The 22,308-nt window shown below is 51.0% G+C and overlaps 1 protein-coding gene across 1 annotated transcript; it reads left to right on the top strand.

The window, feature by feature from the left end:
• The first annotated feature begins 849 nt into the window (after positions 1-849).
• Positions 850-22,292, top strand: PUSL1 (pseudouridine synthase like 1). The gene is made up of 8 exons (XM_040084393.2): positions 850-1,129; positions 1,903-1,960; positions 7,633-7,820; positions 13,593-13,742; positions 14,791-14,964; positions 17,878-17,932; positions 20,922-21,084; positions 21,971-22,292. The coding sequence occupies exons 1-8, from the start codon at positions 1,071-1,073 to the stop codon at positions 22,003-22,005; spliced, it is 882 nt and encodes a 293-aa protein (XP_039940327.1). The 5' UTR covers positions 850-1,070; the 3' UTR covers positions 22,006-22,292.
• Positions 22,293-22,308: the final 16 nt, after the last annotated feature.

Below are 22,308 nucleotides of genomic sequence, written 5' to 3'. Positions count from 1 at the left end.
TGTTTGCACAACATCCCAGCTCCCAACAGCCCATCCTGACTCCCACCAGCACATCCCTGGTCCCCACAATCACATCCCATCTCCCACCAGCCCACCCCCGGTCCCCATGAGCACGTTCCCGCACCCCCCCCAGCCCATCCCGCTCCCCCTCAACCCGTTCCGTTCCCCCGTTCCCGTTCCCATTCCCATCCCCATTCCCGTTCTCGTTCCCGTTCCCATTCCCATTCCGCTCCCCCATTCCCGCTCCGTTCCCCCGTTCCCGTTCCCGTTCCCGTTCCCATTCCCGCTCCGTTCCCCCTTTCCCGTTCCCATTCCCGCTCCCATTCCCGTTCCCATTCCCATTCCCATTCCCATTCCCATTCCCATTCCCGCTCCGTTCCCCCGTTCCCGTCCCCATTCCCGTTCCGTCCCCATTCCCGTTCCCATTCCCGTTCCCGTTCCCGTTCCCATTCCCATTCCCATTCCCATTCCCGCTCCGTTCCCCCGTTCCCATTCCCGTTCCCGTTCCCGTTCCCGTTCCCATTCCCATTCCCATTCCCGTTCCCGTTCCCATTCCCATTCCCATTCCCGTTCCCGTTCCCATTCCCGTTCCCATTCCCATTCCCATTCCCATTCCCATTCCCGTTCCCATTCCCGCTCCGTTCCCCCATTCCCGTTCCCATTCCCGTTCCCATTCCCATTCCCATTCCCATTCCCGCTCCGTTCCCCCGTTCCCGTTCCCATTCCCCTTCCCGTTCCCGTTCCCGTTCCCGTTCCCGTTCCCGTTCCCGTTCCGTTCCCGTTCCGCTCTCCCCGTGCCGCCGGCGGAAGCGGCGGTGTCAGGCAGGGGAAGGGGCGGTGCTGCCGGGCCGCTGCTGCTCCGGCCCGGGCTGGCTCCCCGGCGTGTCCCGGGCTCATTCCCGGTGTGTTCCGGGCTCATTCCCGGTGTTTCCCGGGATCCTGCCCGGGTGTGTCCCGGGCTCGCTCCCCGGCGTGTCCCGGGCTCGCTCCCCGGTGTGTCCCGGGCTCGCTCCCCGGTGTGCCCCGGTCTCATTCCCGGCTGTGCCCCGGGGTCCCGCCCGGCCCCAGCGATGCTCTGTGCCCCTGCCCGGTACCTGGTGTTCTTTCAGTACTTTGGCACCAGGTACAGGTACGTGCCCCGCTGCCCCCCAGCCACGTGCGGAGAGCTGGGGAGGGATGGGAGAGGGCAGGAGCTGGGATGGGGCTGGGGGATGGAGTCTGGAGAGGGATGAGTTTGGAATGGCAGAATTTGGAGGGAACAGGGTTTGGGAGAGCAGAGTTTGGGGAGGAGTGGATGAGAACAGTGGGGAGAGCAGAGTTTGGGATGGCAGAGTTTGGGGAGGAAGGAATGAGAGCAGAGTTTGAGATGGCAGAATTTAGAGAGCAGTGTCTGGGAGAGCAGAGTTTGGGATGACAGATTTGGAGAGAGCAGAGTTCAGGAGGGCAAAATTTGGGAAGGAATGGATGACAACAGAGTTTAGGGAGGGATGGATGAGAACAGAGTTTAGGGAGAGCAGAGTTTGGTCAGTTTATGGCATTCACAAGTCCTGCCCTGTTACTGGTAACCAACTCCTGGCCCTAAAATAATTTTCTCTCAAACTAATTTAATTTACCTGCCGTGTTCTCCTGTCAGCCTCTGTCTCAAGGGCCGGTCCAAAGAGGAGCAGCTGAAGGATTATTTTATTTCCAACATCCCTTCTTGAAAAGAACCACTTTTAGTTTTAATAATTTTAATTTTAATAACTTTAGTAACAAATAAGGTGCTTTTCCTGCCCATTCCTCAATGTTTGGTCCCTGCAGGTTCTGTGGGAAGATCCAGGAAGTTCTGGATTTGTTGGTGGGCTCTGTCAAGTCCCTGAATGTTGACACAAATCAATAAATCGTGTTTGTTTTGCTCTGCAGTGGGGTTATGGAGACCAAGAGTGATCAGGCCCTGGTTGGAGTCCAGAATTATTTGGAGGTAGGTCCTTGCTAATCCTGTTGTCACGAAAATGGAGCTTTTAGGATCACATTGTTGAGCTCTAGAAATTACCAGGGGTAAATATTATTTTGAGATGGGCGCTCAGTAAAACCGGCAGAGTGCTCAGCACTGTGAGGTTCAAAACCAAATTCTGGAAGTGATGTCATTACCCAGGTTCTGACCTTAAAAAGATGTGAGCCCTTCAGTGAGACTTCATTGAGCCCAGATCTGACTCTGAGAGCCCCTGGCCCACCTGAGCTTTGTTTGGACTTGTGGCTTTGCCTCCCCTTCTCCTTAAAAGTGCCTCTGTCCTGCTTCATGTCCAGTTCCTGCATGGATTTAGCAGCTGGATGCTGTCTCCTCCCAGGAGAGGATGTCCCTGACAGAGGTTTTCAGAACAAAGCACAGCAGGATGTCCATTGTTCCGTGCTGCTTCCATTTTTTCTTTGGGGTTCTGTTATGCCAGGGGGAAAAAAGTTCTGGTCCTGGTATCCCTGCACTGCTCCCGGGGATTCCCTTGGCACTGGGAATGGCTTGAGGACGCCAGGTGCTGTTTGGGCTGGCAGTGAGTGTGAACAGGAGTGTAAAAAACCTCATTTTTACACCCAGGAGTAGAAAATGGGTCACCTGAACGTCATAATCCAATTGTGAATTAAAATTGTAAAGTAATTACAAGCTGCTGTTGAGCTGCTGAGGCTGGTGCAGGGCAGGAATCAAAAGGAAGCCGAATTATTTCTCTTGTCTCGGAAGCATCACGGAGTTCAAAACGAAGCTTTGTGCTGCTTGGAAGATAAGAGGTTGCTGGAGAGCTGATTTCTGCAGCTGAGAGCATTCATTTTGTGACTCCTTTGTGCTCGGTCTGTCTGACCCAAATCACAAATGGCAGCCCTGGCGGTGTGAAGGGCAGAGCTGGCCAGAGGCAGCCTTGGTGTCCCACCAAGTGACACGCCAGGACATCCCCACACTCCCTGAGGCTGAGGATTCCTGCTGCTCTCACTCCAAAGGAAGGTGTGAGGAATCACGGCCGCAATCAGAGTTCTCAGGGTGGCTTCTTGCCCAAGACCGTGGCAGAGGAAGCGTCTAAATATTGTGCAGAGCCTGCAAGAAGAGCCCAAAAGGATTTTCTATCCCGTTTATCTCCTCTGAGCCACGCAGAGCGCCGGGCTCCGGACTTGGGGTGAGCCCAGCAGTTGTTCTGCATTATCCCAGTGGTGTCTGAACAGGCAGATGGGCAGGGTGGGTGATGAGGGGAGGAAAGGAGAGGAGAAAAAGACAAACACGAGCTTATTTGGCGTTGCCTTTTCCCAGTATCAGCACTTTGCAGGCCAGCTCGGTGCTTTCATGTGGTGCTCTTGATGCTGGGCACTGCTGTGTCTATTGGAACCACATGGGAAACCTTAAAGCAGCTTTAACAGAAAACTTCTGGGGCCTGCAGGAATTTCTCTTCCTTCCTCCTTTTCTCTGCAGCCTTGAACTTCACTGCTTTCCCCAAAGCCAGGAAGGCAACCGAAGGGCAGGGCAGAATTAAAGCTGTAATGAGATCCTTATTGTGTTCTGAGGATGTTCAGCCGTTTGTTTGCAGTTCCAGGCCAGCAAATAACCTGGGAGGCGCAGGCTTGGTGTTCCAGCAGCTGTCTCGTGGAAACTGGAACGGGCTGCTGGGTTTTGTGTCACTTTGTGCTCAGGGAAGATCGCTGGGCCGGGCCTGAACAGATCTGTTTGTCACCCTGTGTCGCTGCAAAGCTTTTTTCAGCCCTTGGTGCTGCTCTGGGACAGAGCCCTGGCACTGGGAACGGAGGAAATTTCCAGAGGAAATGGAGCCTTGTTTTAGTCCAGAGATACTTGTAGGAGCTTTTCATCTCCCTTTGAGGGGCTGAGCTTTGCTGGCAAGACTTCATTCCTTGAAGACAAGATCTTGGAGCAGTGGGAAGCCCAACTTGGGCCCGAAGCGAATTCCAGGCCTTGCTTCCCCAGATGGGGATTTGGCTTCCACCACTTATTCCTGGAAGCTTTTCACATCCAGGACTTCATGCTCTGTCTCTTGCAGGAGCTTTTCATGTGTCTTTGAGAGGGGTGAGCTTTGCTGGCAACACTTTATTCCTTGAAGACAAGTCGTGGAGCAGTGGGAAGCCCAACTTGGGCTTGTTGGGCGGAAGCAAATCCCAGGCCTTGTTTCCCTGGAAGCTTTTCACATCTAGGACTTCATGCCCTGTCTCTTGTAGGAGCTTTTCATCTCTTGTTTGAGGGGGTTGAGCTTTGCTGGCAACACTTTATTCCTTGAAGATAAGTCTTGGAGCAGTGGGAAGCCCAGCTTGGGCCCGAAGCGAATTCCAGGCCTTGCTTCCCCACATGGGGAGGTTGGAGCTCTGTGATTTTGCTCCCTCCACTTATTCCTGGAAGCTTTTCACATCCAGGACTTCAGGCTCTGTCTCAGTTCTCAGAAATGTCTCTGCTGTGAAGGAAGTTCTCACCTTTTGCTGTTGCTTGTGATAAAACCCCACCTGCGTGGGATCTGCAGCGTTCCCTTCCCTCTCAGGCCTGCCTGGAACCATCTCCCGTTTCCCATTTTGCTGGGAAATGCTGCCCAAACTCATCTTCCCCTCACAAAGCCCCGTTTTGGCCAGCAGCCTTGTGCTAAGGGCAGAGATTGTTCCTCGTGAAAGGAGAAGGGAGCAGGAGAGGAGAGAAAGGAGGAACACCAGCTCCTTACTATGCAAGGCAGCTCTGGTACAACCTCCTTCCCCACATCCTTAAAAAAAAAAGAGCAAGGAATTCAAACAGACAAAGAAAACTGCCATCTTCAGCCTCTGTTTTGATAATAATTCCAGTGACGTTGGAGATTGCTTTGGAAACGTTCTCTTCTAACAAAATCCACATTCTCAGCGGATCCTTCCTGGCGTTCGCTTCCATTTCATCCAGCCAACTGAAAATGAGCTGGATTTTTAATTCGCTTCAGCTGACATAGCACCCGTGAGTCAGGGAGGCTGGGATGACTTGCAACCAGCAGCTTACATGTTATTAATTATTAGAACGCTGTAATTAATAAATTGTGCAGCTCCCTGGCAGGGCACTGCAGCCCCTGTGTGTGAGGCCATTCCAAAGGATGAAACCGTGACCAATCCAGCTGCTGGGGAAGAGAAATTTATTTTTTCCAAAGCATTCCCAATGCCCGTAAAGGTCGATGGAAAATCTGGAGGATACTTTTTTTTTATATTTATTTTTAATTTTTTATTCAGACTTCAGGAAGAGAAGCGGATGAACTTTTGCTCCCCTGCCGTGGGTGACGCTCATCAGTGGGCCTGCTCTTCCTCCTGCCCCTCCAGCACGAGAGGAAAAGTGAGCTGGGAGCAATAAAAGCAATCTGGAATGTGGATCCATATCATTCTGGCAGGCAGCAGTGGAAATTCCAGCGCAATTCAGCGCTCCGTGACCGAAGGCCGTTAGCAGGACAGAGCAGCTAAATGCAATTAATGCTTCCCCCTGCATCCCTGGCCTGGCTGGGGGATAAACTTGCACCCTGGCATGCTGCGGGCTGCTGCAGCAACGTGGCTGTGTGGAAAAATTCGGGATAGATGTGAGAGGCCTCCCGCAGGTGCCAAAGCCAAGATTTCAGTGTTTACAGCACCTGCTAAAGAAAAAATTATTGATGTTTCCTGCGGCTTAAAGGAGGGAGCAGAGAGCTGTGAACTCTGAGCACGCACAGGACAGCCCAGCTCCTTTATTCCTTTATCTTCTTCATTTCTTTTTGGCTGGGTGAAATGCTGAACTCCTGCTCCAGTCCCCTCCTGGGAACCCAGAGATGATCCCAAACAGGATGGGGATCTGGATTAACTGCACCCAAGCCTTTGGAGTTGCTCACATGAAAGCCCTGCCTGTTGTAGGGGTTTGTTTTTACTGCAAGGGCAGGAAAAACTGGTCCCTGTCCGAGCGATTCCTGCATGTAAATAATGCACCTTTTTTGAAATTCAGGGCGGGGGATATGAAGAGATTAAAGTGCACGGGAACGAGAGGAGGAAACCTTCAGTGCTCAGAGGACTTTGGATATTCAGATAGGAGATATTTGCAAAGGTGAAGGGGTCATTTCGGAGCTGCCTGCAAAGAGGAGTTCAGCAGTTCAGAAATGCTCCCTTTCAGGGGACTGCATCCCACCCAAAAGAAATGAAATACTGAAACTGAGGCTGGAGGCAGCAGTTGGTGGAATATTATCAGTGTATTTTTGGGTGCCTGTTGTGCTGGAGGAAAAAAATCCACAAAGCTGCGCAAACTGGGGTGTGTTTGGTGGTGTTGATGGTCACATTCCTTCCTTCCTTCCTCAGGTGCCCAGAAAGGTGGGAGGAATCTGATGGAGAAGGGCAGCTGGGAAAATTCCCATTTGTGGAAGGAAAATCCCCGGTCCTGCACCTTTGTGGATTTGCTGGCTGGGCTGAGCAGGGGAAATAACCAGATTTACTCGAGACTCTGCTCCTCTTTTCCTCTCCAGTCTGGTTTCCAGTGGAGAAATGCAGCGTTGTGGTGATCCGGCTCGGTTCCTGGTTATCCAGATGGAGCTGGGATGCGCTGAGGGATCGGAAGCAGTGCTGCACCCAAGCCTTGCAGCCAAAAAAAAGAGGATGTTTTCCATGTTCTCTCCTGTTGTCCCTCTCAACCCTTGTTTCCACTGGCTGGTTTTTGTCTGCCGAGGAAGGAGGGGGAGAAAAGGGTGGAGAGAGGGAGGGAGGAGCCAGCAGAACCCAAACATCTCTGGAGAAACGTTGCTCTTAAAAATCAGCTCCTGCTCTCAGACAAATTGCTGAGGCACAAGCCAAGGTCTGCTGCAGGAAACGATTTCATTTCTGTCTGCTCCTCTCTGCTTGGGGGTGATAAATAAAGCGCTTTTTTTTTTTTTTTTTCCCCCACTGTTAATTGTAACCACATGTGAACTCCAAATGGAAGGATTAGGAAGGGAAAAATCAGTTTGGTTCTGTTTCCCAGGCCTCCCCCTGCAGCTTGGTTACATTTTTCTCTGCCTCCCTGTGCGTTTTCATGGAACATTTCTGAGAGCCCAGAACCCTGGCTGCTCCAACAGGAGTCTGGAAGGTATTTGTGAGTCAGCAATTCGAACTTTATTGACTCTTGTACCAAATTAAAATCCAATAAAAACCGCTGGGCTCAGTGCTCGGGAGTGGGGACGGGAGGGAGAAGGAAATTTCGAGTCATTCCTCTGGCTTTTCTGCCTTCTCTTGTGGTTTTTCACTCTTTCAGATGTTTCACTTATTCCCTGTAGTAATTTTCACTGGATTTTCTGCCTGGGGGCCTGGGTTTGGGTTGAAATGGGCTGATTTGGGTGATCCTCTTGTCTTTTACCCCCCTCACCTAACGAAACAGAGCAGAGGGTAGAGAGCTGAGTAGTTAGAGAGATGAGTAGTTAGTTTGGACTTTATTTTGTGCACCTGAGGACGCTCTCATGGCGCTCTGGATGCTCTGTGTGAGGTGATTTCAGGGCAGAAGCTGGGACACCACTGCTTTTAGGAGAAATCCCCCCAAAGAGACTCTTCTCCATCCCTTCTTTTCCACCCACAGCAGCTCCAGACTCCTCTGGGAGCAGCCCCGAGCTGTGCTGAGCCAGGAGGAGGGCGTTTTTTAGCTGAATTATCGCTGAATGATCGCTGAATTGCCCCTTCTGTTGGTTCCAGGAGGCAGCCCAGAAGCTGAAGCCCAGCGCTCCCATCAAGTTCCACATCTCCAGCCGCACGGACACCGGCGTCCACGCGCTGGCCAACGCCGCCCACCTGGACATCCAGAGGGCTCCAGGGAAGGCAGCTTTCACTGGCCAGCAGCTTGTGCAGGGGCTGAACCACCACCTCAGGCCCGAGCCCATCCGGTGAGTCAGTGGAGGGGCAGAAATCCTTTAGTTTGGCTTTTTTGGGGGTTTTTTTTTGGATCGGAAATGATCCCGCGCCTTCGTGCACGAGATGTGTTTTCTGTTGGAGAATCGCTCCCTTGACCTGATGTGTTTCTGCTGCTGGCCTGGCACTTTCAAACCAGCTTTTGTTGCTGTGGGGTTGTGCTGGCAGCCCTGAAAAAGCCCTGAAAAAGCCCTGAAAAAGCCCTGAAAAAGAGGAGTTGTGGCAGTTTGGTGTCACCACGCCGCAAGGGCTGGATCCCCTGGGCTGCCACGAGTGTGCCAGCTCTCAGTTAATGCTCCTTGGGGGATTTATTCTGCATCAAACCCAGGAAATGATCATGAAATCAGCAGTTCCTGCCTCAGTTACAGAAATAATCACTACACCTTGGGGGTGTTTCAGAAGGTGGGTGGAATTTCACGTTCTTTGCTGTTCTTCCCGAGGTCTCCGCCAGCTGTCACTTTGTGTTGTCCTTCCCTACAGGTGCACTTTTATGGTTCAAGTGTAGATTGAGTGAAAAAAATCGGGATTTTTTGGGCTAAAAGCCAAATCTGGGCTGTTCAGCACGACTGGGAAGTCCACTCCCTGCTTTATTTCCTAATCTCTCCTTTGTGAAGCAAGGCCTGGCCCAAACGCTGACTGAGCACGGCCCGGGATTTGGAGCCTGAGATCAGCCTCCCGTCTCCTCTTGGCTTTGCCAGCGAGGATTCCTCTTCTCCAGAGCTCGGGGAACCTCAGATCCAGCCCTGAACGTGCAGGGCCTCCAGCAGTTTGGGGTCTGAGGGGTGGATGGAGGTGTTGCTGTGTCCCAGGAATGAGGAATTCCCTGCCCAGCTCACTCTAGAGTTCTCCTGACCCCAGAAGAATCAGGGATCAGCTGCTGGGCCATCCCTGGATCAGGTGCAGGGACTCTGCTGTGTCGCATCCAGAGGGCACAAGTGGCTCCAGGGGACAAATTCCTGGTGGCCAGGAGCGTGGTGAGGCAGTGCTGGCCTGGAATTTGCTGCTGGGGGAGGGATGTTGGGGCTGGGATCCCACTCAGGAATTGCTGGGCCGCCTGCAGCTCTGCTGGCCTCGGGATGGGATTTCCCAGGGCTTCTGGAGTGTCAGTCAGTGTTGTTTGCATTTACAGAGTGCAGTTTTGCCTGCAGAAGCTGCAGCAGCTGCGTTCCCTCAGCTGCAGGCAAGTGCCAGGGGAGCCAGCAGAGGCTGGAGGGGGGGAGGAAGTGAAATGCCTGGAATGTGAGCTCAGGAAGGAGCCTCACATCTGCAGGCACAAAGTTCCTGTTGCTGCCTCGTGGTTTCCCCGGTGTGTGCAGTTCCTTTGGCAGTCCCCAGACGTCACCCCGGCTTTTCCCCTCGATCCTGACAATCTCCTGGCTGTCCCTCTGGGCTCAGGTGCTGCTGGAGGAACGAAATTTGCAGAGTTGGTTGGGTCTTAAAGCAAAGTGGGTGACTGAAAGAAAAGCAAACTCCAACGCAGCCCGGGGACAGGGCAGGTCGTGCATCCCAGTCCCGAGGTGGGATGTGAGCAGGATAACACAGGATTGGCTCCTGGGCACTTCCACATCCAGCTTCTCTTCCAGCAGCAGCTCGGTTCCTCTGCAGTGAGAGGCCACAGGGCAAATCTCCCTCTCCCAAGCTGTGAGTTCCTGTCCCTTGACAGCTTTCACCTTCCCTGACATGGGTGGAAAGACTCTAAAGCAGCTGCTGTGGGGTGGGGCTGGAGGCAATTTTTTCCACAATTAAAAGAAAAAAAAAAAATCGCTCTTGAAGTAGAATTTGTGCAGGGTTTTTTGGTTGTTCATTTTGCTCAGACTGAAAAGCAGGTCGGGACCTGGAAGTCCAAACCCTTTTCTGGGTGTTGTAGCAGTCACACAGGACGTGGAGTTGGGTCAGAGTTCAGATTTCCTTCCTTAAAAGCAGTTTGGGATCCGGTTTTACAGCCAGAGGGTTGTAGAGATCCATTTGTTGTGTCACCAACCACAGAATCTCTGTCCTTCTTCACTGAATTTAGGCCTGGAATTAAGCTGTATTTTCAAGTTCTACTGGAATAAGCTGTTCCAGACAGCTAAAAGTGCTGCTGGGTGGTCAGACAGAGCCATCACCACATCTGGGTCACCAGAACCGAGGCCTTGGGAGGGCAGAGCTGGAGCAGAGACTGGGCAGAGCTGGAGAATAAAGCAGAGATTTATTGAAAGGCCTTTAGGGTGAACCTTGGGCAGGACAAGAGCCTGGGCAGGGCTGCACCCAAGGTGGAGCCAAAATGGGCACAAAATGGGCACAAAATGGACCCAAAATGGACACAAAATGGGCACAAAATGGACACAAAATGGACACAAAATGGACACAAAATGGGCACAAAATGGACACAAAATGGGCACAAAATGGACACAAAATGGACTCTTGGTCACCAGGTCTCACACTTTTATAAGTTTTGCTCCATTTGCACATTGGGGTTTCATTGTCCCATTCCAGCTCCAGGTTATCCAGTCCCATCCTTCTTGTTCCTCCCTTCACCGTTGTTTGTGCTTTTGGGCTGAGCACTTGTCCCAGCTGTCCTTGGTGTCCATGTGGAACGGGATTTGTTCTGTGCCCTGCTGTGTGCAGAGCTGAGTGACGCTGAGTGTGAGCTCAGAGCCGCACCCTGGGCACCACAGAACATGGAATACAGCAAAAAGAAAAATTAAGGCATCGGTACCAGCACTGACCAAAGCAGATTTGCTGGAGGAAGCTGATTTGCTGGCTGTCTGTGAGCCAGAGAGCATCTCCACAAGGAGCCAGGGGTGGGATCTCAGTGGGGAAAGTTCTGTTTCACTCTGAGGTCGGCCAGGTACCTGGGAGGAGATGACACCTTCTGATTGCTGCACTCTGAGCCTGAGTCCAGCAGCTTTTCCTTGAGCCTGAGCCCATCAGCTTTTCCTTCTCCCCGAGGCTGAACCTTCCCCAGATGGCTTCATCTGCTTCCCATTAAGCAGAGGGTGACAGGCCTGAGCCTGCACGTCCTCAGCCCTCATCCCTCCCTCTGGAAAAATCCCCGTGCCAGGAGGAGGAATTCTCTGCTCATGCCGAAATCTCCCAACTTTGATGTGGTCGCAAGCAGGGGCTGAAGGAGAGAGGGATCTTTGTGAGAACACAATGTTGTGGATGGAGCTTGGAAAGGAAACAGAATTCCAGGCTGGCTGAGTAAAAACCCTCTTTGTGGCCTGGTGGTCACTGCTCTGTCTCTTAAACTTAAAAATGCCTTTGAAAGGATCCTGTCTCCCCCAAAAATCAGGGAATATTTCACAGTTGGAGTCGTTTTAGGAGGACTCTGCTGTCCTTGGAGCGGGGCTGGCAGCGTAGGAGTCTCACACCTCCTGTTTCTGGTTTTGTAACCACACAATAAAAGTTGCCTGAGTGACAAGGCAGAGCTGGGATTCCTCCCACCTCCTGCAAATTGGATTTTAGATGCTGTTGTCAGTGGAGAGAGAGCAGGATTTTTTTTTTTTTTTTTTTTTGGGTCTCCTACATTGCCATTTCTAGTTAAATGTCTTTGGGCTTTTTTTTTTCCCTTTGATGTCATAATTCAGGCTCTGTTGAAAAGGTAAAAAAAATGCCACAGTTCTTTATTTACCATCGTTCACCCACTTTTACAAATGGGATCTCAGCAGGGCCTGAAATGCGGCTGCCGGAGAAAATTCTGGAAGAGCATTCCTGGCCAAAGGGAACAATTGCAACAGGAAAAGCTGCCTGCACTGAGGAATTATGTGAGCAGAAATAATCTCCTCTGAAAGAATCTTTCTGAGAGGATGGTTATTTCATAAAAACCACACAAGTGTTACCAGAAGAAGCTCGAGACACACTGTGTGCTTGTGGAGGCATGCAGACGGAGGGAAATAAATGTAATAATTTTATTCTTGTGTTTAGAGCAGGCTGGAGGTCCTGGCCTCAAACCCCACTGCAGGCCTGGAGGATGGAGTTTGCATTTCTCCTGATGGTTTATAGCAGTGGAGCAATCCCTGGGCTTGTTTTTGCAAATCTCTGTGGCTCAGCTTTCATTTCTCCCTCTGTGGTCTGAGCCAGGGGAGGGCTGGGAGCCAGAGGCACTTGAGCAGGCAAAAATCCCCGGAGCACCAACCTTCTTTAAAGTAAATAAAGACATTTGTGGTCCCAAATCTATCCTGGGTTTTTTTGGCTGCCCTGGCTCCTTTCTCCTCGCTAAATTCCAAAGGCAGGAAGGCAAAACAGCAGGAGAAAAACTCCCTTCTAAGGAGAGGTCTCCTCTAAAGCAGCACCTGCAGGGTTGTGGCTCTGTGCAGCGACTCCCTGCTGGATTTTTCCTGCAGGATGGAGAGCACCAGAACTTTGGGATGAGGGAGAGTCACATCCAGCACGTGAGACCACTTTGGGAGAGGTGCAGGAACTCAGGGAAGCTCCTTTTCTTTCCTTGACAGGGAGGGTTTTGTCTGGCAGCCTCCGTGCCCTCCTTTCTGGCTCCCAGGCTGTGCTGGGTGGCGATTTTTGGTTTGGAGGAATGGGGAAATGTCTCCCTGCTGCCTGGAGGAGAAAACAGGGGAGCTCAGCTCCTTCTTGGGGTGGGTAGGCGAGGAGTGGACGTGTGCAGGGAATGGCTTTTGGGGATGAGAGGGTTCTGCTGGATTCACTCACAGCCCACCTCACCGATTTGGGATGCACCTCGATTTTCCCTGGCTGCACAAAGTCCTGAGGGGTGGTGATGGGGAAGTGACCTCCTTTAAACCATCTCCATCTGCTGCAGGAGCTCCCGTTGGGAATGTTCTTGGGGAAATCCCTCTCAGTTTGGGATCTGTAAAAGCAGGAGCAGGAATTGTCCCAGGGTGCTGGGTCACCCTCGGCAGAGAGATTTCCTCAGGGGCTGTGGTGACAGTGAGGCCTTGGAAGGGCAGAGCTGGAACAGAGAATGAACAGAGCTGGAGAATAAAGTGGATATTTATTGAAAGGCCTTTACGGTGAACCTTGGGCAGGACAAGAGCCTGGGCAGGGCTGCACCTAAGGTGGAGCCAAAATGGGCACAAAATGGGCACAAAATGGGCACAAAATGGGCACAAAATGGACACAAAATGGGCACAAAATGGTCACAAAATGGGCACAAAATGGTCACAAAATGGACACAAAATGGTCACAAAATGGACTCTTGGTCACGAGGTCTCACACTTTTATAAGTTTTGCTCCATTTGCACATTGGGGTTTAATTGTCCAATTCCAGCTCCAGGTTATCCAGTCCCATTCTTCTTGTTCCTCCCTCCAGCCATCGTTGTTTTTCCTTTTGGGCTGAGCACTCGTAACATTGTCCTTGGTGTCCATGTGGAACAGGATTTGTTCTGTGCCCTGCTGTGTGCAGAGCTGAGTGACGCTGGGTGTGAGCTCAGAGCTGCACCCTGGGCACCACAGAACCTGAAACACAGCGAAGATAAAACTCAAGGCATCAACAGGACAAGAGGGAATGGCTTGCAACTGGCAGAGAGTGGCTTTAGATGGGATATTGGGAAGGAATTCCTGGCTGTGAGGGTGGTGAAGCCCTGGGATGGATTTCCCCGAGAAGCTGTGGCTGCCCCTGGATCCCTGGAAGTGCCCAAGGCCAGGCTGGAGCACCCAGGGATGGTGGAAGGTCCCTGCCCATGGCAGGAGGTGGGATGAGGATCTTTAACATCCCTTTAATGTTCCTTCCCCCAGACGTTCGGAAAAGCTTTGGGATCGTGTCCCTGTCACCTGTCCCCTCTGTCCCACAGCATCCTCAGTGCCCAGCGAGTGCCCAGCACCTTCCACGCCCGCTTCTGTGCCCTCTCCAGGACCTACATCTACCGCCTGCTGCTGGGCTGTGCCCACCAGTCCCAAATCCCCGTGTTCGAGCGGGATCTGTGCTGGGCTCCTGCGGGAGGGTGAGTCCTTCTCCCTGGGGAGACACCTCAGCCAGGAGAACCTGGGAATCGGGGCTGGGGGCGTGGGGAAAGCCCCTTTGGTCACTGGGGTTTGAGCCTGGCTGAATTCCTTGTGTTTGAGCCTGGCTGAATTCCTTGTGTTTGAGCCTGGCTGAATTCCTTGTGTTTGAGCCTGGCTGAATTCCTTGTGTTTGAGCCTAGTGTAATTCCTTGGGGTTTGAGCCTGGTGTAATTCCTTAGGTTTGAGCCTGGTGTAATTCCTTGTGTTTGAGCCTGGTGTAATTCCTTAGGTTTGAGCCTGGTGTAATTCCTTGTGTTTGAGCCTGGTGTAATTCCTTAGGTTTGAGCCTGGTGTAATTCCTTGTGTTTGAGCCTGGTGTAATTCCTTGTGTTTGAGCCTGGTGTAATTCCTTGTGTTTGAGCCTGGCTGAATTCCTTGTGTTTGAGCCTGGTGTAATTCCTTGTGTTTGAGCCTGGTGTAATTCCTTAGGTTTGAGCCTGGTGTAATTCCTTGTGTTTGAGCCTGGTGTAATTCCTTAGGTTTGAGCCTGGTGTAATTCCTTGTGTTTGAGCCTGGTGTAATTCCTTGTGTTTGAGCCTGGTGTAATTCCTTGTGTTTGAGCCTGGTGTAATTCCTTGTGTTTGAGCCTGGTGTAATTCCTTGTGTTTGAGCCTGGTGTAATTCCTTGTGTTTGAGCCTGGTGTAATTCCTTGTGTTTGAGCCTGGTGTAATTCCTTGTGTTTGAGCCTGGTGTAATTCCTTGGGGTTTCAGCCTGGCATAATTCCTTGGGGTTTGAGCCTGGTGTAATTCCTTGGGGTTTGAGCCTGGTGTAATTCCTTGTGTTTGAGCCTGGTGTAATTCCTTGTGTTTGAGCCTGGTGTAATTCCTTGTGTTTGAGCCTGGCTGAATTCCTTGTGTTTGAGCCTGGCGTAATTCCTTGTGTTTGAGCCTGGTGTAATTCCTTGTGTTTGAGCCTGGTGTAATTCCTTGGGGTTTGAGCCAGGCTTGGGGTTTCAGCCCTTCCCAGCCTCCTGCTGTGTTTGCAGCCCCCTGAACATCCCTGCCATGAGGGAAGCAGCAGAATTCCTGCTGGGAACTCACGACTTCAGCACCTTCCGCTCGCTCAACTCCGAGAACGCCTCCCAGAGCCCCGTCAGGACGCTGCTGCAGCTGGAAATCCGACCTGCTCCCGGATTCCTGTCCCACCACTACGAGCACAGGTGACAGCCCAGGCACTCCGCTTTTCCCTAAAAAGCTGCTTCCAGTGCTTTTTATTTTTGGGAATTGATTTCCCGCTTGCCCAGTGCTGTGGGTTTTGCTGAGGGACAGCTTGGCCAGGATATTTTTTTTTTTTCCTCAATTTCCCCCTTTTTTTGGCTCAGTATTTTCCTGAGGGGAAAAAGATGAGCGGGAATGAGGGCAGGGAAGCTGCTCCAGCTGCTTGGGCATGGAAAAGCCGGATGTGGAATTTGGCAGGGAGCAGCTCCTGTGAGGGGTTTTTGTACCATTTTCACTCATTTTGGTGGCTAAAAACCACCTCAGCCAAGGGATTTGGGTTTTTTTTTTTCCTTCCTCTTTGCCTAAAAGTTGGGAATAGAAGGAAAAAAAACCCAGCCAAGTGATCCCACCCAGCTCAGACCAGCAACTGCCTTCCCAGGGGATGCTGATGAAGGGAAATCCAATATTCCTCAGTCTTTACATAAACAAAAAAGAGAGTTGAGGATCAGGTTCGTTCAGGGCCAGGTCTTGCAAGTATTGAAATGAAGTGGCTGAATTAAGCAGAAACTGGAGGGGTTTTTTTTCCCAGAAAGATCATGGATATTTATCACCTCAACACGATATTTGTTTTCCTGCTGCCTTCTCTCTCTCTGTTGTGTCTCAGCCTGAAAACAAACCCATCTCAAACTGCATTTTTTTTCTCCTTTTTAACTGGGGAAACCCCCATTTTTGGGGGGTAGTTTTCCCAAGGATCCTCTGTTAAATTTGGATATTTGTGAGCTGGAACAGCAAGAGCCACGCTCCAAAACCTCAGACCTCAGAAGTGGTTTGCAAACACCGCTCAGGGGGTTTTTTTTGCAAATAAACCAGCAAATATCCCTCAAATACTTTGATATTTTTTCACTGCAGGAGGAGAATGAACTCTTCCTAAAGAGTTTGGGGTAAAAAAAAAAAAAAGGCTCATAAATAGAATTTTTAGCTATTTTTTTTTTTTTCCCCAGCCTCATCTAAGGAGGTTTTTTTTTGCTGTCCCAGAGGAGGAGTCACAGAAGGATAAACTCCATTTCTGTGTCACATAAAGCAGCTTTTCTTCCCAGTTCTTCCCTTCCTTTCTGAATTGGCCACTTGTCTGCCCCTGAAAGCCCTTCCTCCCATCGCTCCCAGTTGCTGAGCAACGCTGGAAGTGGAGTGGAGCGTCCCAAAAAAGCGCTTTGGGATGCTCAGGATGTGCCCACTCTGTCACCTGGCACCTTTTGTTCGCTGCAAGGTGCTGGGTTCTGCTGCCAGCCGGGAAAAAAACACAGCTGGAATTTTTTAAATCCGTCAGATTGACGGGAAAAATCGAAGTTTCCCTTGTGGGGGAAAAAAAAAAGAAGTGTTTTGTTCTCTTTCAAAGCCCAGAGGATTTTTTTTCCTAAGGATTTTGACCGTTCTTGTGGAGTTTAATAGATTTTAATGAAACAGGGGCAGGAAAATCTGGGATAAGGGAGGTGGGTGCAGTTTGGAGAGAGGGGGAGTTTGGAGAGAGGGGGAAAAATGTCTTTTCAGCCAAGCAGCAGATCTGAGATGAGCCACGGCCTCGGTGTGAGGGGAATTTGATGGGATGGAAGTGGTGGGAGCTCCTCATTTCCAGTTCTCCACCCCCAGTTCTCCATCTCCAGTTCCCCATCCCCAAATCACTTCCAGTTCTCGGTTTCCAGTTTGCCATCTCCAGTTCTCCATTTCAATTCTCCACCCCCAATTCTCCATTTCCCATTTCCAATTCCAGTTCCCCATTTCCAATTCCCCATCTCAAATTCTTCACCCCCAATTCTCCATCCCAAATTCCCCATCCCCAATTCCCCATCCCCAGCTCTCAATTTCCAATTCCCCATTCCCAGTTCTCCATCCCAAATTCCCCATCCCCAATTCCCAATTCCCCATCCCCAGCTCTGTTTCCAATTCCCCATTTCCAATTCTCCACCCCCAATTCTCCATTTCCCATTTCCAATTCCAATTCTAATTCCCCATTTCCAATTCCCCATCTCAAATTCTTCACCCCCAATTCCCCACCCCCAACTCTCAATTTCCAATTCCCCATTCCCAGTTCTCCATCCCAAATTCCCATCTCCAATTCCCAATTCCCCATCCCCAACTCTCAGTTTCCAATTCCCCATTTCCAATTCTCCACCCCCAATTCTCCATTTCCCATTTCCAATTCCAATTCTAATTCCCCATTTCCAATTCCCCATCTCAAATTCTTCACCCCCAATTCTCCATCCCACATTCTCCACCCCCAATTCCCCATCCCCAACTCTGTTTCCAATTCCCCATTCCCAGTTCTCCATCCCAAATTCTCCATCCCCAATTCCCAATTCCCCATCCCCAACTCTGTTTCCAATTCCCCATTCCCAGTTCTCCGTCCCAAATTCCCCATCCCCAACTCTCAATTTCCAACTCCCCATTCCCAGTTCTCCATTTCCCATCCCCAATTTCTCATTTCCAATTCTCCCTTTGCCCAACTGGCAGCAGGAGCTGCCGACCTTCCCACCAGGAAATGTCCAAAATCGGGGATTTATCCTTAAATCTGGCTAAAACCAGCTCGGGGCTGCTCCCTGCAGGGATTTTTCAGTGTCTCTCTTATTTTTCCCTGCATTAAACGGGGCAGGGTGGAATTTTGGGATGCAGGCACTGCTCCTTCCTCTACAGACCCTCTCTGATGTGTGGCACCTCCATCTGTGGCTGCTTTTTTAGATATTTAATGTGAATATCAGATTTTTCTTCGTTTTTAGGAAGCTGTCAGGTGTCCCAGGTGTTGTTTCAGCTTAATTGGGACACTGCAGGTTAATTACCCTCATTCATCTGTGAATTGTGTGTTGAAAAACACATTTGAAATTTGATTTAAATGCTTTTTTGTTGTTGTTTTTTTTCTTTAGGAAACTGGAGTTCTGGGAGGTGAAGGTCAAGGGCAGAGCTTTCCTTTACAGACAGGTACTGCCTGGAGCTGCTGTAAGACCCAAATTTTAGTGCTGCCTCTCCAAAAATTGATTATTTTAGCAATGTTCCAGCTGTGTGACCCTCACAGGGAGCTGGATCAGCAGGATGAGGATCTAGGCTCTTAATTCAATCCAAAAATCTCCTAAATTTGTGCCTAAAACCCTCAGAAAATCAGTGTGGGAGGATGGAAAAATCGTGTTTTCCACAATCCCTGCCCTTGCAGTGGTAAAACTTCTTTTTAATGTTCTTGCTCAGTGGGTTTGAGCCTAGGAAAAGCTGCCTGGAATTTCACTTCCTGGCTTTTTTTTTGGTGAAAAAAAAAAAAAAATTAAAAAAGAGGGTTTTTTTTAAAATTGCTGCACAAATTGCAGGAATCCTCCCTCTGCCATGAAACTGCCCTGGGTTGATTCTCTTGGAAATAATTCCAAATTATTCCCTTTTTTTGGGGGGGGTTTGCTCTGTCCTCGGCTCTTCCCAAATTCAGGAATTATTCCCAGCTCTCCTGGCCTTGCAGAGGCAGGGAAGAGGCAGGAGAAGGTTTATTTTTTTGGGGAGGAGCGGGGGCGTTTTGTGGGAACGGCCAGCAGCTATTTTTTCATTCTGTTTTGATGTTTTGACAACCCAAATTTGTGGGTTTTTATCCAGTGCCAAGCAAAGCTCTGGCAGGGGGAGCAAGGCAAGGACAACAAATTTGAGGAGGGCAGGGATTTGGTGCCGAGGCGACAGGGAAATACTGCTTTTAGCACTTTGAATTTTAATAGTGGTAATCATCATTTTCCATGACATTAGTAATTCTGATATCTTAATCTCGCTTTAACCACGTAGAGCTTTCAAAAGGGGGAAATTTAGGAGGGAAATTCTGAGCAGCGACACTGCAGAGGGAGCTTCCTCTCAGGAAATTCGGGATATTCCGCTCAGGTGGGGCAGGAGCGGGGTTTGAACACCTCAACCTCAGCAGCTCCTTTTTCCCTGAACCCTGAGCTCAACCTGGGGCTTTTTATTGGAGAAAAAGGTGGAAGCACCCCAGGAGCTGCATGTGGATGTTTCCTGTTGAAACGTGGAGGCTCCAAGCCTGGAGGATGTTTGGGATGAGTGCCTTTAATCTGATTTTTCCTGGCTAATTCCCCATCAAAGCCGAAGCGTGGGATGCAATGACCTCTAGTGAGGGCCGATACAATAACAGAGAGGGAGGATTGGAGCTGCCTGGAGAGTTCTGGGCACTCCAAAATCCCAGAATTCTGGATAAAAACAACTTGGATTGCTGGACCTTTTTTAAGGGATAAGCACGACCAGGTTGCTCAGTGGGCTTCGGTTTATTATTTTTTCAAATTAATTTAAAATCACAAACTCAGCCCAGGGATTCATTCCAGCGCTGCAGGAAGGATTTTGGAGAGTTTGGAAAGGTCCTGAGTGAAGTGAAGGTTTGTAAAGTCCAAATGAAGGATGGATGTGGGCACCACACAGGGAGAGAGGAGGATGGAAAATTGGGGGTGAGGAGTTGGAGGGGGAAAATTGGAAATGAATTGGGGATGGAGATTTGGGGGTGGAAAATTGGAAATGAATTGGGGATGGAGAGTTGGGGGTGGAAAATTGGGGATGGGGAATTTGGGATGAGGAACTGAAACACGGGTGGAGAATTGCAGGCAGAGAATTTGGTATGAGAACTGGGGTTGGAGAATTGAAAATGGAGAATTGGGGATGGAGAATTGGAAATTAATTGGAGGTGGAGAACTGGGGTTGGAGAATTGAAAATTGAGAATTGGGGATGGAGAATTAGAGACCAAGACCCACATTTGGGGTGCAGGTGGCTCTGGCAGCCCCAACTCTTGGCCCTCAGGGAGCAGCTCCTGAGGATCCAGGAGGGATTTTTTGTGCCAGGAGGTTTTTTTTTTTGAGCCAGGAGGGATTTTTTTAGCCGTGAGGGATTTTTTTTAATCCAGGAAGGTGCTGAGGAGTGTGAGGTGTCTGTGCAGGAGGGGAGGCCGGGACAGCCGAGGGAGGGTGCGAGGCTGTGAAATCCCACACTGCTGCCGCCCTGCCCTTCCTGGGGGAAGTTATTCCCACTCTTTTTTGCTTTTCTGAGGGAAAAGCCAAACAAAACCAAGCTCCAGCACAGTGCCAGGTGAAATCAGCACTGCTGGAGTGTGAGGGGGCTGCAGGGAGCTCAGGAGCTGCTGTTGTGACACAAAACCCACCCTGAGCTCAGCTCAGCTCTTTCCTGACACAAATCCCACCCTGAGCTCAGCTCAGCTTAGCTGTTCTGACACAAAACCCACCCTGAGCTCAGCTCAGCTCTTTCCTGACACAAAACCCACCCTGAGCTCAGCTCAGCTCTTTCCTGACACAAAACCCACCCTGAGCTCAGCTCAGCTCTGCTGTTTCTGACACAAACCCCACCTGAGCTCAGCTCAGCTCTGCTGTTTCTGACACAAACCCCACCTGAGCTCAGCTCAGCTCTGCTGTTTCTGACACAAAACCCACCTGAGCTCAGCTCAGCTCTGCTGTTTCTGACACAAGTCCCACCCTGAGCTCGGCTCCTTCCCACAGCTGAGCCTGTGGAGGCACCTCAGTGCAGCTGGACATCATCTACAGTTTTTAAATGCCTTTCATTGTAGGGAGGGAACAATTAAAGGAAACGGGGTCGTTTTGCTGTTTATTCTCCCTTTCCAGCAGCTCTGAGGATGCCCCTGCTCATGGCAGGCAGGCCGAGGATGTCGGCACAGCCCCGCAATCCCTGCTGGAAGGGGAAAAGCAGCTTTTCCTGCAGGATTTGGGGTGGCTGTGGCTGCTGGGCTGGGACCGAGGGGATAAAACCCTTCCTGGGCAAGGGACTTGCCAAAAGCTCAGCAGGACCGAGCCCGGGCTGTGACCGGGGCACTTCAGGCCCACGGCAAAAAGGCCTCAGGGCATTCCTGGCCACTGGGACCAGGGTTTCCCCGGGATGTTCCCAGGGCAGCTCCCAAGCCCTGCCCGTGGTTTCCAGGTGCGGAGGATGGTCGGGGCTCTGGTGGCCGTGGGCCAGGGGAAGCTCTCCCCTCAGCACATCCAGGAGCTGCTGGAGCTGAAGGACTCCCGAGCTTTCCCCCCTCACGCCATGGCCCCGCCCTGGGGGCTCTTCCTCAAATCCGTGGAGTACGGCCAGGCAGGTGCGTGAGGGGCTTTTGGGGGGGAAAACAAAAACTTCCTGAATGCTTTATGTGGGATTGTCAACCCCAATTCTTCCATCCCAAATTCTCTCCCCCCCAGCTCTCCAGTTCCAGTTTCCCATTTCCCAATTCCAATTTCCAGTTCCGTTTGGGAAAGACTGTTGGGTGGTCAGAATCTGTCTGTACTGTGATTTCCAAATGCTCATATACCGTTCTAGGAAGGCTACTAATTCTTTCCTACAATTAAAATTAGGTTAAATCACAGAAACTTTTACATTTTGCAATGTCTCTCGCAGAGATTGATTCAATCTTTTCCTGTCCGCCAGTCTTGATCCAGTCTCCCCGTAATCTTCAAAGCTCTGTCCTTGCCAAAGCATCTTGGTTATCAAACTATTTATTCTAGCAATGTTCCAGCAGAACACCCTTTTGTTTAGATTAATGTCAAAATTCTCTTCATTTAACAGCACCTGCTCCTGGAGCTGTCCCAGGCCAGGCTGGACGGGGTTTGGGACAGTGCCCACGGCAGGGAGGGAATGGGATCGGCTTTTCCCCACCAAAACCTTCCCATAATGAACAATTCTAGGGTTTTTTAGCCTTAAAAAAGAAAGGGCGGGGGATAGATTTGCAGAAACTGCAAGGACGGGGCAGCTGCAGGGCGCAGGGAATGCGGACACAAAGCACTTTTCAGCGGACACCCAGCTGGGCCGGGGGAAGCCGAGGGGAAGGGGAGGAACAAAGCGGAGCCGGAGCTGCGCTCTGAGGGCAGCTGCGGCTTTGTCCCGCTCCCGGCGGCGGGGAGGGAGCCGGGGGAAGGAGCGGGGCTCGAGTGCTTGCAGGTGCCCGCAGAGCCCTGGCTGGAGGTTTCCTTTCTCCCGTCCCCTGTCAGATGTGGCCCCGGCGGAGGAGGAGCCGTGCGGCTGAGCGGGGACGATTCCTGTGCCCGCGGGAGCTGAGGGACGCGGCCCGGCCTCAGGAAGAGCCTCCGGCGGCGGGAGCTGCCAGGGCAGCAGGAAAATAAACAACATTTTGTGCTGCTCTTTTCTCCTGGCTCCTCTCGGAGGCTCTGCCGCCTCGCAGGGGAAGGATGGGGCTGGCTGGGTTGGGTATTTTATTTTTTTTTATAATTTTTTTTTTATACTTTGGGGCGGTTTTTCTTCCTGTGGTGTGGGAGGAAGGCAGGCTGAGAGCAGAGGAGAAAATGGCAGCGTTTCCTCCTCTCCTCCG

The sequence above is a fragment of the Hirundo rustica genome, chromosome 22 (genome assembly GCF_015227805.2).
Source record: "Hirundo rustica isolate bHirRus1 chromosome 22, bHirRus1.pri.v3, whole genome shotgun sequence".
In the NCBI taxonomy this organism is placed as follows: Eukaryota; Metazoa; Chordata; class Aves; order Passeriformes; family Hirundinidae; genus Hirundo; species Hirundo rustica.
The sequence above is the reverse complement of the archived record's forward strand: the minus strand, read 5'-3'. Positions and strand labels throughout refer to the sequence as shown.

Bases quoted from the DNA above. Each gene is read 5' to 3' on its own strand.
- PUSL1 (XM_040084393.2), top strand. From the start codon at position 1,071: ATGCTCTGTGCCCCTGCCCGGTACCTGGTGTTCTTTCAGTACTTTGGC. The intron at 14,965-17,877 runs GTGACAGCCCAG...TTTTTTCTTTAG, and splicing joins TCCCACCACTACGAGCACAG to GAAACTGGAGTTCTGGGAGG. The intron at 21,085-21,970 runs GTGCGTGAGGGG...GTCCCCTGTCAG, and splicing joins CGTGGAGTACGGCCAGGCAG to ATGTGGCCCCGGCGGAGGAG.